At 41.8% G+C, this 15,496-nt stretch overlaps 1 protein-coding gene across 3 annotated transcripts in view; it reads left to right on the plus strand.

Annotated features, from left to right (window-relative positions):
- tbc1d13 (TBC1 domain family, member 13) overlaps positions 1-13,715 on the plus strand; it is a 37,832-nt gene extending 24,117 nt beyond the window's left edge. Inside the window, exons 6-13 of one of the 3 annotated variants that reach the window (XM_084571727.1) lie at positions 2,421-2,503; positions 3,340-3,499; positions 4,173-4,383; positions 4,829-4,992; positions 6,647-6,807; positions 6,910-6,967; positions 11,822-11,932; positions 12,051-13,715. In XM_084571727.1, coding sequence (XP_084427853.1) covers positions 2,421-2,503; positions 3,340-3,499; positions 4,173-4,383; positions 4,829-4,992; positions 6,647-6,807; positions 6,910-6,967; positions 11,822-11,887 — 903 coding nt within the window. In that variant the 3' untranslated portion in view covers positions 11,888-11,932; positions 12,051-13,715. Of the gene's footprint in view, positions 1-2,420; positions 2,504-3,339; positions 3,500-4,172; positions 4,384-4,828; positions 4,993-6,646; positions 6,808-6,909; positions 6,968-11,821 lie in introns of all 3 variants that reach the window. The other 2 variants (XM_084571726.1, XM_084571725.1) reach the window with 2 other exon arrangements.
- The last annotated feature ends 1,781 nt before the right edge of the window (positions 13,716-15,496 follow it).

The following is a 15,496-nucleotide window of genomic DNA, read 5'->3' on the forward strand; positions in this document are numbered from 1 at the left end:
GCAGTCCTATGTGAGCAGGGTGACCAGGAGGGGGCTCAGCACACAGCCCTGGGGGGAGCCGGTGCTAAGGGTGATGGAGGAGGAGGAGACATCGTGGATCCTCACAGACTGCGGCCTGTCGGTTAAGAAGTCCTGGACCCAGTTGCAAAGGTTGGAGCTCAGTCCGAGTGTTGTCAGTTTATGTACCAGGGTCTGTGGTATGATGGTGTTAAAGGCTGATGTGAAATCCTGGAAGAGCATGCGAACATAAGAGTCCTTGTTCTCTAAGTGGGTGAGGGCTGTGTGGACCACAGAAGATATGGCATCCTCTGTGGATCGGTTCTTCCTGTATGCATACTGGTGCGGGTCCACAGTGACGTCGATGCATGGCCATGACCAGTCTCTCGAAGCACTTATGACTATCGGGGTGAGGGCTACTGGTCGATAGTCATTCAGGCTTGTCACTGTGGACGTCTTTGGAATGGGGATGATCGTGGCGGTCTTCAGGCAGGTGGGGACCGCTGCCTGTTGGAGGGAGGTGTTGAAGATGTCTGTCAGCACCTCAGTGAGCTGGTGTGCACAGCCCCTCAGCACCCGCCCGGAGATGTTGTCGGGACCAGCAGCTTTGCGTGGGTTAATCCTCTGGAGGGTCCTCCTCACTTCTGCTGGGGTCACGCTGAGGGACTCTTCTCCTGGTGGAGGGGTGAGTCTGGTGCTGGGGGGTGGGTGGGGGGGTGTGTGTCTGGGTCCTCAAAGCGGGCGTAGAATCTATTGAGAGCGTCAGGTAGAGAGAGGTCCCTGGGGCATTGTGCATCTCTGGTGTTATAGTCTGTGATGCACTTTATGCCCCTCCACATACTCCGTGGATCATTGGACGTGAAGTGTCCCTCAATCCTTTGGACGTATGCAGCCTTGGCCCTCTTCACTCCTGCAGTCAGCTGTCTTCTAGCCGCCCCGAGTGCCAGTCTGTCACGAGACCTGAACGCAACATCCCTGGTTTTTAGCAGACACCGGACCTCTGCATTCAGCCAGGGTTTCTGGTTCAGGTAGCATGTTACTGTCCTGGTGGTGGTGACATCCTCTGCACACTTGTTAATGTAGTTAAGGACAGCAGATATATAGTCCTCTAGATCTCCCTCACAGACAGCTGCTTCTCTGAAGATCTGCCAGTCTGTGCGCTGGAAACAGTCCTGCAGTGCAGGGACAGCATCACTGGGTCACACGGTGATGGTCCTCTGCGTTGGTGTGTGGCGTCTGAGTAGGGGACGATAGGCAGGGACCAGCATGATGGAGATGTGGTCAGAGAAGCCGAGGTGGGGGTGGGGGACGGCTCTGTATGCGTCCCCCGCAATCACGTAAAAAGCCTCCGGGTGCTTGTTCTGGAGCGAGCTGATGTTGTGGAGCTCCTTTAGTGCATCGTTAGCATTAGCACCCAGCGGGATGTAAACAGCCATAATAAACACCACCTCGTAAACTCACGAGGCAGTATCGTGAGTTTACGATATCGCCCTATCGCTCTATCGCCTCGGAGCAGTGGCTGTTCATCACAGTACAGTTCGTGCACCAACTTTATTAACATAGACGCATAATCCGCCCCCTGCGGGCTTTCCTCCAACAGCTGGTTACGGTCCGCACGGAAGAGAAGCTGGCCATCGATCTGGAAGGCTTGGTCCGGCATGTTGTCTTTCAGCCAGGTTTCCGTCAGACAAAGCACCGCACAGTTCCTCATCTCTCGGGAAATCCCCGGCCTCAGTCGAAGTAGGTCCATCTTGTTGTCCAGGGAGCGGACATTGGACAGGAACAGGGACGGGATCGGTGGTCTCCCAGTGTTAGCCTTTAGCCTAGCTAGCAGTCCGCCCCGTTTGCCCCTCTCCTGCTTCCGCGCACACCGCTTCCTCTTGCCCTCTGTCCGGCGTGATCTGCGACGCCAGTCCGGTGTCCTCAGGAGCTGCAGTCTGCCCAGCAAGGCTCTGAGTCCAAGCGCCGCTATTGTTCCGCAGTTGTTGTAGTTGTTCTTTGTTATTGTTGTGCTCGTGGCCGAACCATCCCTTAAATTAATAAGTTCGGTTCGGTTGTACCTTACACGCTTGTTTAGAAGAGAAGTCGCTGCACTATCTTGCATCTGGGCCTGCTTCTGGAGTCTTAGGGACTTGGTGCTCAGCATTTTGGCTTTTAAATGTTTTCTTCGCTCGATTTTCTGCCACGTACCAGGTGTCAGCCACTTCTTGTTCTTTTCTTTGAAGCCCAGGACTTTTGTAGCCGTAGGAATCTGCTATACACAGAACGTTTTTGTAATTTGAAAGAAGCTAAAACAGTCTGCAAATGGCAACACTGCACGGTGCAGAAGCAGGAAGTGACCCAATACGCTTACTCACATGATAGACGTCCTGGGTGGGTTTTGACTCATCAAAGTGTCTTTATTTGTTTTGATTTTTTTACAGCCTCTAAATCCCAACCCGGACAGCAGGTGGAATACCTACTTCAAAGATAATGAAATTCTTCTGCAGATTGACAAGGATGTAAGGTATGAATTTTAAACAGTTATTGTATATTTATTTGTATATAGTTTGTCCTTCTGTTCTCCAAAGTATTTGTATGGAAACAGTGCGGCAGCATTGTGTATACCATAGACTTTATATAAATATATATCCGGATTTATATAAACAGTGCGCTTATATAAATACAATGCGTCCCCACTGCCTTGCATTGGCCAAACGATATTTTCCCTGGGATATGAGCGGCACCATCTTGCCAATTTGGAGCCAGAGTCTGCGCAGTACAGTCCAAGAGTGGAGCCACGCGGTGTGTTATTGATGACCTGCCCACAATTCATCCAGACTGTTTTCGTTTAACTATTACTGTGCTCTGCTCTGCCTCCACCAGTTACAAAGAAATGTTGGATTATACACTGTATTTATTCATTAAAAAAAAAATTCCTACTCTCACGGACTGCTTTCACAAGCGGTTGGCATAGCAACTTTCAATTGTGTCAGATAACTAACTAAAACAAATCAGACAAATGGACACTTGAACATACATCAGCATTATATTAACTACCTAAAATTTTTGTTTGGCCCGAGTTCCTTCTGCTAACATGAAGTAGGTGGAGCTTATGACCTGTACTGCAGCCAGACACCAGCGGGAGCTCTACTTGCTTTGGCTTCACTCTTGAGGAGCGAATCCGCCATCAATCTTTATACAGTCTATGGTGTATACAGCATAAGAAATGTATTCTTCAAACATTTTGGAAGGGTCATCTAAAACCATAACTATATTGTTCTAAGTTTAATATTATAACAATACCTGATGTCAAGCAACTTCTGGTAAACGTGATAAGAATGTGTGTTTGTATGTTTGCAGACGGCTGTACCCAGACATGGCATTTTTCCAGCGACCCACAGAATACCCCTGCCAGCTTATCTTGGACCCTCAGAATGATTATGAGACATTGCGTCGACGAGTGGAACAAACTACCCTGAAAGCACAAACTGTAAACCGCAACCGGAGTGGAGTCACCAATGTTAGTCACCCTTGATGTGCAAAACTCTGTGTGTATTTTCCATACATTTTGGGGTTATATGGAGTGGACAAACATTGTAGACTTACATTCTACATTCCATCCTTAAATGAACGTCGCACTTTCAAATCAAATAAAATGCACAATGGCTGTGGAGCCGTCTGTTTATTATCTATGCAGTATTAAGAAATACTAGATCAAAAATCTTAAAGAATGTAAGCTGATAAATAGGGTGCTGGTTGGTCTGTAATATTCAGTTCTTTTAGCTTTCTTTAGTAGCATGAAAATAAAATTAGTCTTGTTTTTGTTTTGTGTTTCCCATACCTCTACACAATGAGTGATGAATAGAACTCTGAGAAAAGAAAACACAATATATACAGGGACTTCTAAAGTTTGGTGCCCAGAAATGTATTAGAATGTAGTGGAATATTACCCCAAATGCTCTGTAGTCAAGGGTAGCAGTAGATGAGAAGAAAGAGGAAAGAGAGAAAGTTGACCCAAAAAACCCAATGAACTTGGAAGTCTGGTTTACTGGCAAACATGTTCAACAGTAATATAGAAAACACTCTCATCTTATTTTTCCTTGAATTTAAATAAACATCTTACTTTTAATTAAACCCTGCATATCAGCACAGTGGATTCCTTGCATAATATTAATTCCATTTTCTTCTCCCAGGTCAGTTCTCCTGGAAAGGCTTTGAACCTGTATCCATCTAATGAATATGAAGTGCTGCCCAACGGTAGTGAAGCGCACTGGGAGGTGGTTGAGCGGATCCTCTTCATCTATGCCAAACTCAACCCCGGGATTGCCTATGTGCAGGGCATGAATGAGATTGTTGGACCAATTTACTACACCTTTGCCACAGATCCCAACAGCCAGTGGAAAGGTCTGTAATATTTGGTTGGCAGTATTATTTTGAAAATGCCATTTCAGTCAGTAGGCTAGTGTTTAATTCAACCAGTTTAACAGGACCACAAACTACATCCTCCGTAACGATCATCTAGTTGAATTACCACGTTTCTGATGCTTCAGCATAAACTGTAATGGTATATGGTAAACGGTCTTGTATTCATAAAATGCTTTTCTACCTATTGATACTCACGCACAAAGCTGGGGGTTCAGTGTCTTGCTCAAGGACACTTTGCCACATGGCATGTTTTGGGATCCGTACTGCTAACCCTCCGGTTTGTGGACAACCCACTCTACCTACTGAGCCACAGCCAGATTTAATGTCATGAACAGTACAGTAGAATGTATTTGTTTTCACTAGTATACCTAATGAACTGGCCAGTGAATGTAAATAGCTATTTTGTGACTTCTTCATTGTACAGAGCATGCTGAAGCAGATACGTTCTTCTGTTTCACAAATCTAATGTCGGAGAACAGAGACAACTTCATTAAGAGCTTGGACGACTCTCAGTGTGGCATCACCTACAAGATGGAGAGTGTGTACTCCATGCTCAAAGACAAAGACCTAGATCTATATCTCAAACTGGTAAGATCAAAGCTTTTAAGGAGACACAGGGATGTCTTAAATCATTATTCTGGTGATATGAGCAACAATAATTATAAGATGACGCCAAACACACGCCATTCTTCCAATATGTGCATCTCCACTAGTTAGCACCTCTCAGGCTATCTTGTGAGGCCATCATTTGTGAGAGATTTGTTCTGGACTTTCTTGAAAATAAACAGTAATCAGTTAACAGCTGTGTCTAGGATAATTGCTAGGAGTGTGGTTGAAACAAACAAAGGCCTGTTTCCCAAGGAAAAAAAAAACATTCACACAGTAATATAGTTGCGGAAATTTCCGGACCACATGCAAACAAATTCTTTTTTCTACATTTATTTTGCTTACTCTTAGTTCCACATTTTGCTTTCTTAAAATAGCAAATTCCACATTTTCCACCAAAACTGAAAGGCGTAACCCATAACGGTGTGTATAACATACACCAAACATTGAACTTGACTTATTCATTATACACTGCCTGCCCAAAAAAAAAGTCGCCACCTGGATTTAACTAACCAAAGAGTTACAAGCCTCCTATTTGATAATTACTGCATGGGTGATTATCTTTCAGCTGGCAACAAGTTATTTAACCCCAACTGATGCACTGAGTAGCTTCTCATTTCTTAAACAACCATGTCGAAAGACACATCCTGTGGTTGTGGAAAAGATGTTAGTCTGTTTGAGAAGGGTCAAATCATTGACATGCATCAAGCAGAGAAAACATTTAAGGAGATTTGAGAAACGACTAAAATTTAGTTAAGAACTGTCCAACGCATTATTAAAAACTGGAAGGATAGTGGGGGAACCATTGTCTTCAAGGAAGAAATGTAGTTGGAAAAAAATCCTGATTGATCGTGATCTGTGATCACTTAAAGGTTTGGTGAAATCAAATCGAAGAAAAACAACAGTAGAACTCAGGGCTATGTTTAATAGTGAAAGCAAGAGCATTTCCACACGCACAATGTGAAGGGAACTCAAGGGATTGGGACTGAACAGCTGTGTAGCCTTAAGAAAATCACTAATCAGTAAGGCTAACTGGGAAAAAAAAGGCTTCAGTTTTCTAGGGAACATAAAGATTGGACTCTGGAGCAATGGAAGAAGGTCATGTGCATGTACAAGCCTGTGGGGGCAGTGCTACGATCTGGGGTTGCTGTAGATGCTCAGGTCTAGGTTCAGCAACATTATGTGCCCAAAGATGGTTATTCCATCAATGGAGTTTTTCTTCCCTGATGGCGTGGGCATAATCCAAGATGACAGTTCCAGGATTCATCAGGCTCAAATTGTGAAAGAGTGGTTCAGGGAGCGTGAGACATCATTGTCACACATGGATTGGCCACCACAGAGTCCAGACCTTAACCCCATTGAGAATCTTTGGGATGTGCTGGAGAAGGCTTTGCGCAGTGGTCAGACTCTCCCATCATCAATACAAGATTTTGGTGAAAAATTAATGCAACACTGGATGGAAATAAATCTTGTGACATTGCAGAAGCTTATCAAAACAATGCCACAGCGAATGTGTGCCGTAATCAAAGCTAAAAGTGGTCCAGTGACATTTTTTTTGCCCAGCAGTGTACATTGCATCAGTAAATTCACTGATGCAGTTTTTTTCAGTTTTTCCCGTTGTGTTTTTTATCCACAGCAAGAGCAAAACATCAAACCCCAGTATTTCACATTCCGCTGGCTGACCCTGTTGTTATCTCAGGAGTTCCTCCTGCCAGATGTCATCCGCATCTGGGACACCCTGTTTTCTGACCAAGATCGGTTCCACTTCCTCATCCTGGTCTGCTGTGCGATGCTCATGTGAGTCTTATGCATTTTGCTTCCAATACTAGTACACTTCTACAGTCCTATTTCTCACTTCTCACCATTAACTATAACTATGAATCATCAATCTGTTCACAGACTCATCCGGGATAATTTACTGGCAGGAGACTTCACAGTGAATATGAGATTATTGCAGGTAATCTATAATATACAGAGGAACAGATAGATATCATATGTGCGCCTATATGTATATACGCTGATCAGGCATAACATTATTATCCCTTGGGATGAAAAAAAAAAAAAAAAAAAAAGGTATCCATCTATCTGTCTTATATTGTCTAGGTCTGGTCTAGGTGGGTGGTACATGTCTAAGGGCTCGTTCAGGTTGTCTAAAATACAAACAGAGCAGTTAGAGAATCCTCTTTCATTAGAGGAAATCACTAAAGCTCTCCATCTCATGCCCAGTAATAAATCTCCAGGGCCTGATGGCTATCCAGCAGAATTTTATGAAAAATTTTATGAAAAATTCTGGCCTCTGATTTCCCCGCTCTTCATTAAAATGGTAGCTGAAATACAACAAAAGGGTACTATACCCCATCATATGAACACAGCATATATCACACTTATTCCCAAGCCACATAAAGATCATAGCCAATGCTCCAATTATCGCCCTATATCATTGATTAATGTAGATATTAAAATTATAAGCAAAGTGATAGCAACTAGAATGGAGTCGGTAATCACACCTTTAATACATTTAGACCAAACAGGCTTCATTAAAGGAAGGCGATCTTCAGATAACACCCGAAGATTGTTTAATCTAATTAGTGCCTTTAGGAGTAGCCTCACCAAACCTAATTCGCCATTCATCATAGCCCCCCTCGACGCTGAAAAAGCATTCGACAGGGTAGAATGGACATTCCTTTTTGCAACATTACAAAAATTTGGTTTCCCCCATTATTTTATCAATTGGATAGACAATCTCTATAACTCACCACAGGCCTCAGTAATAACCAATGGTGTAATCTCCCAACCATTCCAGTTACAAAGGGGTACCCGGCAAGGATGCCCCCTATCCCCAATGCTATTTGCTTTATTTATGGAACCCTTAGCAGCTGCCATTAGACAATGTGGAGGGATATCAGGAATAAGATCTGAGTCTTATCACCACAAAATAAGTCTTTATGCAGACGATATCTTATTATATATTACTAACCCCTCATCATCACTCCCACTGATCCACAAGTTGATAAAAGACTATGGCAATGTGTCAGGATATTCTATTAATTGGTCAAAATCCGAAATATTGTCGATATCAGACACAGCAGACTGGGTTTGGAAGGCTGAGGAGTGGAATCTCCCTTTTAAAGAACCTTCCAAAATGATCAAGTACCTCGGCATTCAAGTACCTACTAACCTAAATGATCTATTCAAGATCAACTATTATCCCCTCCTGCAGGACATTAAAGATAGCCTTGAAAGGTGGAATAAGTTGCCATTATCCCTACTCGGACGAGTCTCCACCATTAAAATGAATATTCTTCCGAGAGTAAATTATCTTTTTTCCTTGATCCCTGTTACCCCTCCCCCTAGATGGTTCTCCTCCCTTAATAGCGCCATCACCAGATTTTACTGGAAAGGGGGTAAAGCACGAATCAGTTTAAGCTCACTTCAGAGGCCAAAACACAGTGGAGGACCTGGAGCCCCAAACTTTCATTATTATTTTTTATCACATCAGATCTTACATGTATGCCATTGGATTAAGATTGACAATCCTCCTTGGATACATATTGAAAATATATTAACTCAAGGGCCGAGATTGCAGAACCTTTTATTTATGGATAAAACCATTAAAAAATCTATAGGTTATGGTAGTTGCACAATCAACACATCATTACGAGCATGGTGGAAGACAAATGAAATCCTCAAGTCTAATTTCTCAGTCTCCACACACACCCCATTGTGGAACAACCACATGTTTCTTGTGAATAATAAGCCCCTTCTAATGCCAATATGGAAGACGGAAGGGGTAACAGAATTGGGGCATTTATTTAACAATGGACTCTTTATGTCCTTTAAGCAGATTCAAGAGAAGTTTAACATCCCGAACCAGTGCTTCTTTGGATATATACAGTTATGTGTTTAAGAAATATTTAAACATCAAGAGTTTCAACAATCTCAATTCCCCTTTATATGACAAACTGTGCAACCTAAGGCCAAAGAAAGAACTTTCGCAAATTTACAAATTGTTAACATCTAACGAAGAAGTCCTGTCAATCCCCGTACACAAATGGTCCGAGGACATAAAGAATCTGCCTAGAGACTTGAACTGGCAAAAAATATGTAACAACACATTCTCTATGTCGTGTAATTCTAAAGTTCAGCTGATCCAATATAAAGTTCTACATAGAGCCCATATAACTACAAAGCAACTCTATCAGATGGGCTTTAGTCAAAATAGTAAATGTCCACACTGTCCAGATTCTATTGATGATTATTTCCATGCTCTCTGGGACTGTATATGCATCAACTCCTTTTGGACAGAAGTGATAAAAATTTTATCTGAAATACTGAACTTTGACATCCCCTTATGCCCCATTATTGTACTCCTTGGTGACTTGTCTAATTTAGATGTCAATAAGACAGTTAAGCCTTTTATCCTGATTGCTTTTACCATTGCAAAAAAAAAAACAATTTTATTAAACTGGAAAAACAGAGTTAAAATCTCTATAAATCAATGGCTCAGTCTTTTAACCAATCATTCAAATGTAGAAAAGCTTACTGCATCTTTGAAAAACAACATGACATCTTATGAAGACTCATGGTCCCCCTTCTTGCAATATTTGCAACGCTGATTCCTCAGCCGATGAATGTTGAAACTACTATGTCTGCTTGTAATAATTGTGTACATGTTGCTGCTCAATACAGCTTGTTAAGCTTAAGTAGTTCTGTGAACAGATGAACTTTGTCTTGTCTATGTGTAGTTAATTGTTGTCACTGTATACTTGTGTGTCATTTAAATAAAAAAAAATAAGGGCTCGTTCAGACCTTGCATTAAGATCCGATCTGGCTAATCCGATCACAAGTGATCAGCTCTAAGTACATGTATTCAGACCTGGCATTAACATGCATCTCCAGATCCAATCTAGATTTACGCTCTCAGTAAATAAAACCCAGACATTATCTGGGGTGCAGTAGAATATTGTAACAGCCTCTGTCTCTAATGTACCACTGCTCCAGAACCAATAACAGCGGCGTTTTATGTTATTATATTATTATCTTCGCCCTGTCATTAGTTAGACCTGCACAAAACTCAGATTATAACACCAGAATATCTTAAAAGGTTCTCATTAGTAATGAACAGACATCACTTTTTGGTGCTTTTTCCTTTTCAGGCGATCATTTATAATAGTGGCCATATGTTTTTTTTTTTTCTGAATGAATGAGGCAAAACTCCACTGACACAGGAGCACCCCTGTTGAGCATAGGTCTGCATGAGTCAGGATGCATTGAGGTAACACTATAAAAGGAATGCGGACACATGCAACCCAGAACACCTCCAAATATGGTCAAAGATTGGATCTCTCAAATGCGATCTTAGTGCCCCTGGGGGGTATATGATGAGATCTCCCAGATCGGATTTTAATGCAAGGTCTGAACAGGCTCCAAGTAACATCCACACAAATACTAGGCCCAAACGTTTCCCAGCAAAACACTGCGTTGTCACAACCAGTGCCATAGAGAGAGAGAGTTGCGACACTCTTTGATGTCGCCGCTATGGCTGTCACGTGGTTCATGTAGACCCAATTAGTTCCTAAACATGCGCTGGCTGTCATGTTCTTCTATGGGACAGACAGCAGCGATTGCATTATTGAACGGTAAATATAAAATAAAACACACACCCAAGTACTTTTTCAGCTGTTATTACAGTATTGCATTTTTGTTAATGTCAGTTTTGCATTTGGAGAGGCAGGGTGACAACGAAAAACTTACTTAGATATGTTTTAGGCTACATGGAGGGAAAAGCTTAGTGTTCATGTTCGCATGGGTAGTAGCACTGGCTTTAGAGGCTCTAACTTAACTTTTCCATATCATTCATCTGATGGTAGACGTCTCATGATATTCATTTGAGCACAACTGGGCTGTATTAGGCTATTGATTCCCGTGATTTTGCTTGTAAATTCCGATTCAGCTATTAGCCTACCTTCGTGATAACGCAAAGAGGTCTGCCATGGCGGTCCGTTCAGAATTCGCCTAGAAGCTAGCTCACTTCTTCTGATGAGTGGCCACCCCCAGGACCACAACGCCAAACTCGCCAGTCCTAAAATTCCCGTCATTCCTAATTAAATAACCTTCGCTCAAATCACGAGTCACGACAATGCCTTGACATACCCTGATCACGAGCTCATGGCATGGGATAGCAATCTATCAGCATCTCATCTCATCAAGCATCAGCAAGTAGCGCTGGGCAAATTGTACACTAGCCAAGTGAACATGGAACAGGAACAGTACAACAAATTAAGTATAGCCAACACGTCACATAATGAAAAGTTAGTATATCCCAAAATTCAATTAAATAAAAGTTGCTATAAAGGTGGTAGCGATTCATCACCGAACTACCTTCACAGCAGGGGAAGTCGCGCTGGCTAATTAGCTAGCAGGCAATGCTAGAAAATTGGTTGAAACAACCAAGATAAAATATAAATAATTACGCTGTGCATATACAAATGAAGACCAGTATAAGCATCGCAAAGGGCCTCTGATACAATATAGACAGTTGACAATTCAAAAGAGGTCGATATTTCAGCAGCTTAGCTCTGGAACAACTCAACTCGCAGCAATGTAAATGAATGAGGTCGAACGCCCAAATGACAGTGTTTGGAACTAATCCGACTTTCAAATCCGGAAGTAGGCGGTTAAAAGCGCCGCCATTTTTTACAACGGAGGTCTATGGGAGTGTCGCAACACTCTCTCTCGATGGCACTGGTCACAACATGGTATATGTATAAATATAATACCAGGTATGATTGTTCTCCAATAATTCTTTTAGGATTACCCCATCTCAGATGTCCACACCATCCTGACCAAGGCCAAAGAACTGCAGGATAACTCATAACCAGTTCCCTCTTTTCCTCCTGCTATCTATAATCACGTGTGGTAGGTGAGAAATTTAAGATTAAAAAACTTCCATGTCAAACATCTCTTATGAATGGACATGATCTATGAAGAAGGAAAACATAGCATACTGTTTTTTAACTCCATGTGTGATGTTTGACCAGTTGGGGGCAGTCGTTGAAACTTGGAGGACATGCTGAAACTGCTGCTTCCTTGAAGTGAGTGGGAAAGGGATACTACTTGCTTCACAATGTGTTACGAGAAATGGCTTCTCACAGCAATCTCTCCCATGGAGACATGTTGGTCTCAGATTATGTTTACACTTAACATCTGAGGTAGCCAAGTAATCCTACACTACAGATCTTAGGTTGTCATGAAAATATACCAGAAATATTTGAGTGGAGTCAAGAATTTAACAAAGATCTCACTGCAATCGTGTATTTAGTCAGATTAAAGAGATATTTAATTGTGTGCAGCAATAGTGCATGTGTGTTCTTTAAGGTCTTTTTTTTTTTTTTTTTTACTTTTTAAAAGTTTTTTAATGTAAGAAACATGTTTAATAATGTGAATTAGGAGAAAGTATTTCTCGGTATATTTCCAGTCTGACAAAATAAATATAAAGTGGTGTCCTGGGCCTATTCAGTATTGTGCAAGTAATCTTCTGAAAATCATTATCATCTCTATAACACCTTTTGGGTAATGTAATTTAATGATCTTGTAAAGTCACATGAAGGGCATTGTTTTCTCACACTGACCTTTTTTTTCTCCAACCTGGGTTGACAGCAGTTTGATCACAGATTTTTTACACCATTGCCATAGTAAATCATTCACTGTGAAAATAACACATACCGCAAGTGGAACCGTGTTAGTACCATTATCCCTGTAAATGATTCATACACTGGCTGCTGGTTTCTTTCGTTACTTGTGTCATAACACTTACTGTTGAAAACTTACCACAATTTTGAATGGTTATAGTGGGTTTTGGTATAGAAACAGATTATACTTTTTTTTTCGTCTGTACAGTAAAATTACGTTTAAACGAGGGCTGTCAAAGTTAACGCGTTAATAATCAACCCAAATTCCTTTTACAACATGTGATCAACACATGTGAGTTCTTTTATTGAATTTGGCCTGACACGTAGTTTGGGAAATCAGGAAGAGATGTTTTTGCCTGTGGAAACCTACAGAAATATGTGGAGAAATGTTAATGCTTTGGTTTGTGCTGTACCACACCCATTAGAAAAAATCAGCTAAACATGTTTTACTACTAAAAGTGTGACATTTTTCCAGCTACATGCACTGCAGTCAAAACATTGACGTTTTAACTGTTTAGCATCAAAACTCTTACAAATGACAAGAAAATTTTGTTCAGTTTAAGAGAGCAAGCCTTCTAAGACCAAAACAGACAGTATGCATTTGAGCGTATTTTTTTATCATGTTTTTGGGTGAAAATTTCTTTGAAAGAATAATGCTAATTACATTACACAGTCCTCTCTTTATTATGTATTCGTTTCTAACCTGATGGCATATGTGTGGTACATGCGCTGATGCGTTGTGATCACTATACTCTGTGTCTTACGTCAGTTATATGCATGGTTTCTATTTTGTAAGCACATTTTTGTATTGTCTCCAGTGTTAAGACTTGTATGTAAGTTTTTACAGATGTACATTAAAATGAATGGTGGGATGAAAGATTGGCTCTTTCACTGATTTATTGATTACACCAATAATGACCTTCTATATTTTGCATATATTCAGAAAATGTCTCAAAATTAAATTCAAGATTCATTCATTCATTCATCTTCTGTAAGCACTTATTCCAGCAAATATAAACCTCTCCCTCAAAAAAAAAAAAAAAAACTGAGCATGTGGTGTAAATAGCTGTTCCATCCTAATAATAAATGATACAAGTGACGAAGCTATCAGCAAATTGCATATAAACAAGGGATATACTGTACATTGGCTCCAGAATTAAGAACTGCCTCTGGTGTTTTTCTTAGCAACCTTGCCTTTGAACTGTGAAACCAGAAGCCCTGGATGGACAGTTAGGTACGATACATGCTGCGTGCTCGCTCTCTTGCACTTAGATTGGTCAATGAGGCAGAGTAGAAAGCTGCAAAGTATGGAATGAGAATAGCCATCACAGCAGCCAAGAGGCAGCACAGAGAGAAACTGGACAGCTTCTATTCTACTGCTGACTGCAGCAGATGTGGCAGGGCCTGCAGCACACCAGACTACAGAACCACCACCAGCACCATCACCTCGGACAGCCTGCCGCATGACCTCAACACCTTCTACACTCACTTTGAGACTTCCAGCCCCAGCATAGAGAGTCGGCACACACGCACCTTGACCACATAACCCCCTCCCCACCACCAACCGTCTCATCAGCCCAGGTACACAAAGCCCTGAGGAGGAACAACCCCTGCAAAGCAGAAGGGCCAGACGACATCCCTGGACGAGCCCTCAGAGTATGTGCCAACGAGCTGATGGACGTTCTCACCTCCGTCTTCAACCTCTCTCTGAGCCTGAGCACCATACCCTCATGCTTCAAGAAAACAATGACCGTCCCCCTCCCCAAAGTATATGATACTTATATAATGACAAATAAAGCTCTTTACCTTTAAGAGAGCAGCATACCGGACACAATGGACCCCTTGCAGTATGCCTATTGTCCCAACAAATCCGCCTTGGACACCATCGCTGCTACCTTCCATATTTCCCTCCCCCCTGGAAAATAAAGACTCCTACATCAGGATGCTCTTTACTGACAGCTCTACCTTTGATACAGTCATACCCCACAAACTCACCCACAAGCTGTCTACACTCGAATTGCACTCCACACTCTATGACTTGCTCCTGGACTTTCTGTCTGGCAGGCCCCAGTTCGTCAGGATTGGTAACAGGACTTCAGCCAGCATATCCATTAACACTGCCACCCCACAGGGTTGTGTCCTCAGCCCTATCCTCTACACCAGGGCTATTCAATTAATTGGGAATTGGGGCCAGCTCATAAAACTTAGGCAAACTAAGGGGCCAGAGAATAAAAGTAATAACGGAAACAAATAAAGAAATTACAACAACATACTGAAGGAGTCAATGTATTCTATTTTGTAAATGCAGAACAACATATGCACAAAGGGTTGCCAACTCCCTGAAAAATAAATAAGGGACACCTCATTGGCAGGGCCAGCCGACCCGATTGCCTTCACCTTTCCCGGTGAAGGCAATCACCGGCAATTTTTTTTAGATTTTTTTTGTGTGTGTGAAACGATTTTTGCCTCGAACCTGAATTGAATTGGGTCCTACCCTCGGGCCAGAGGTAAAGGAGTGTGAATTGTAGGACCTCGAGACTGAAGAAGTCCTTTTTCCCCCACTGCCATCAGCCTCCTAAACAGCTGACAGGAGTCTAGAATCATACAGTAGACTAAAATCATGGGTGTGTGTGTATATGTGTGTGTGTGTGTGTTTGTGTATATATATATATATACATATATATATATGTGTGTGTGTGTGTGTGCCTATATATATATATATATATATATATATATATATATATATATGTATATGTATATGTATACATATGTATATGTATACATACATACATACA

The sequence above is a fragment of the Chelon labrosus genome, assembly GCF_963514085.1.
Source record: "Chelon labrosus genome assembly, chromosome: 22".
Taxonomy (NCBI): domain Eukaryota; kingdom Metazoa; phylum Chordata; class Actinopteri; order Mugiliformes; family Mugilidae; genus Chelon; species Chelon labrosus.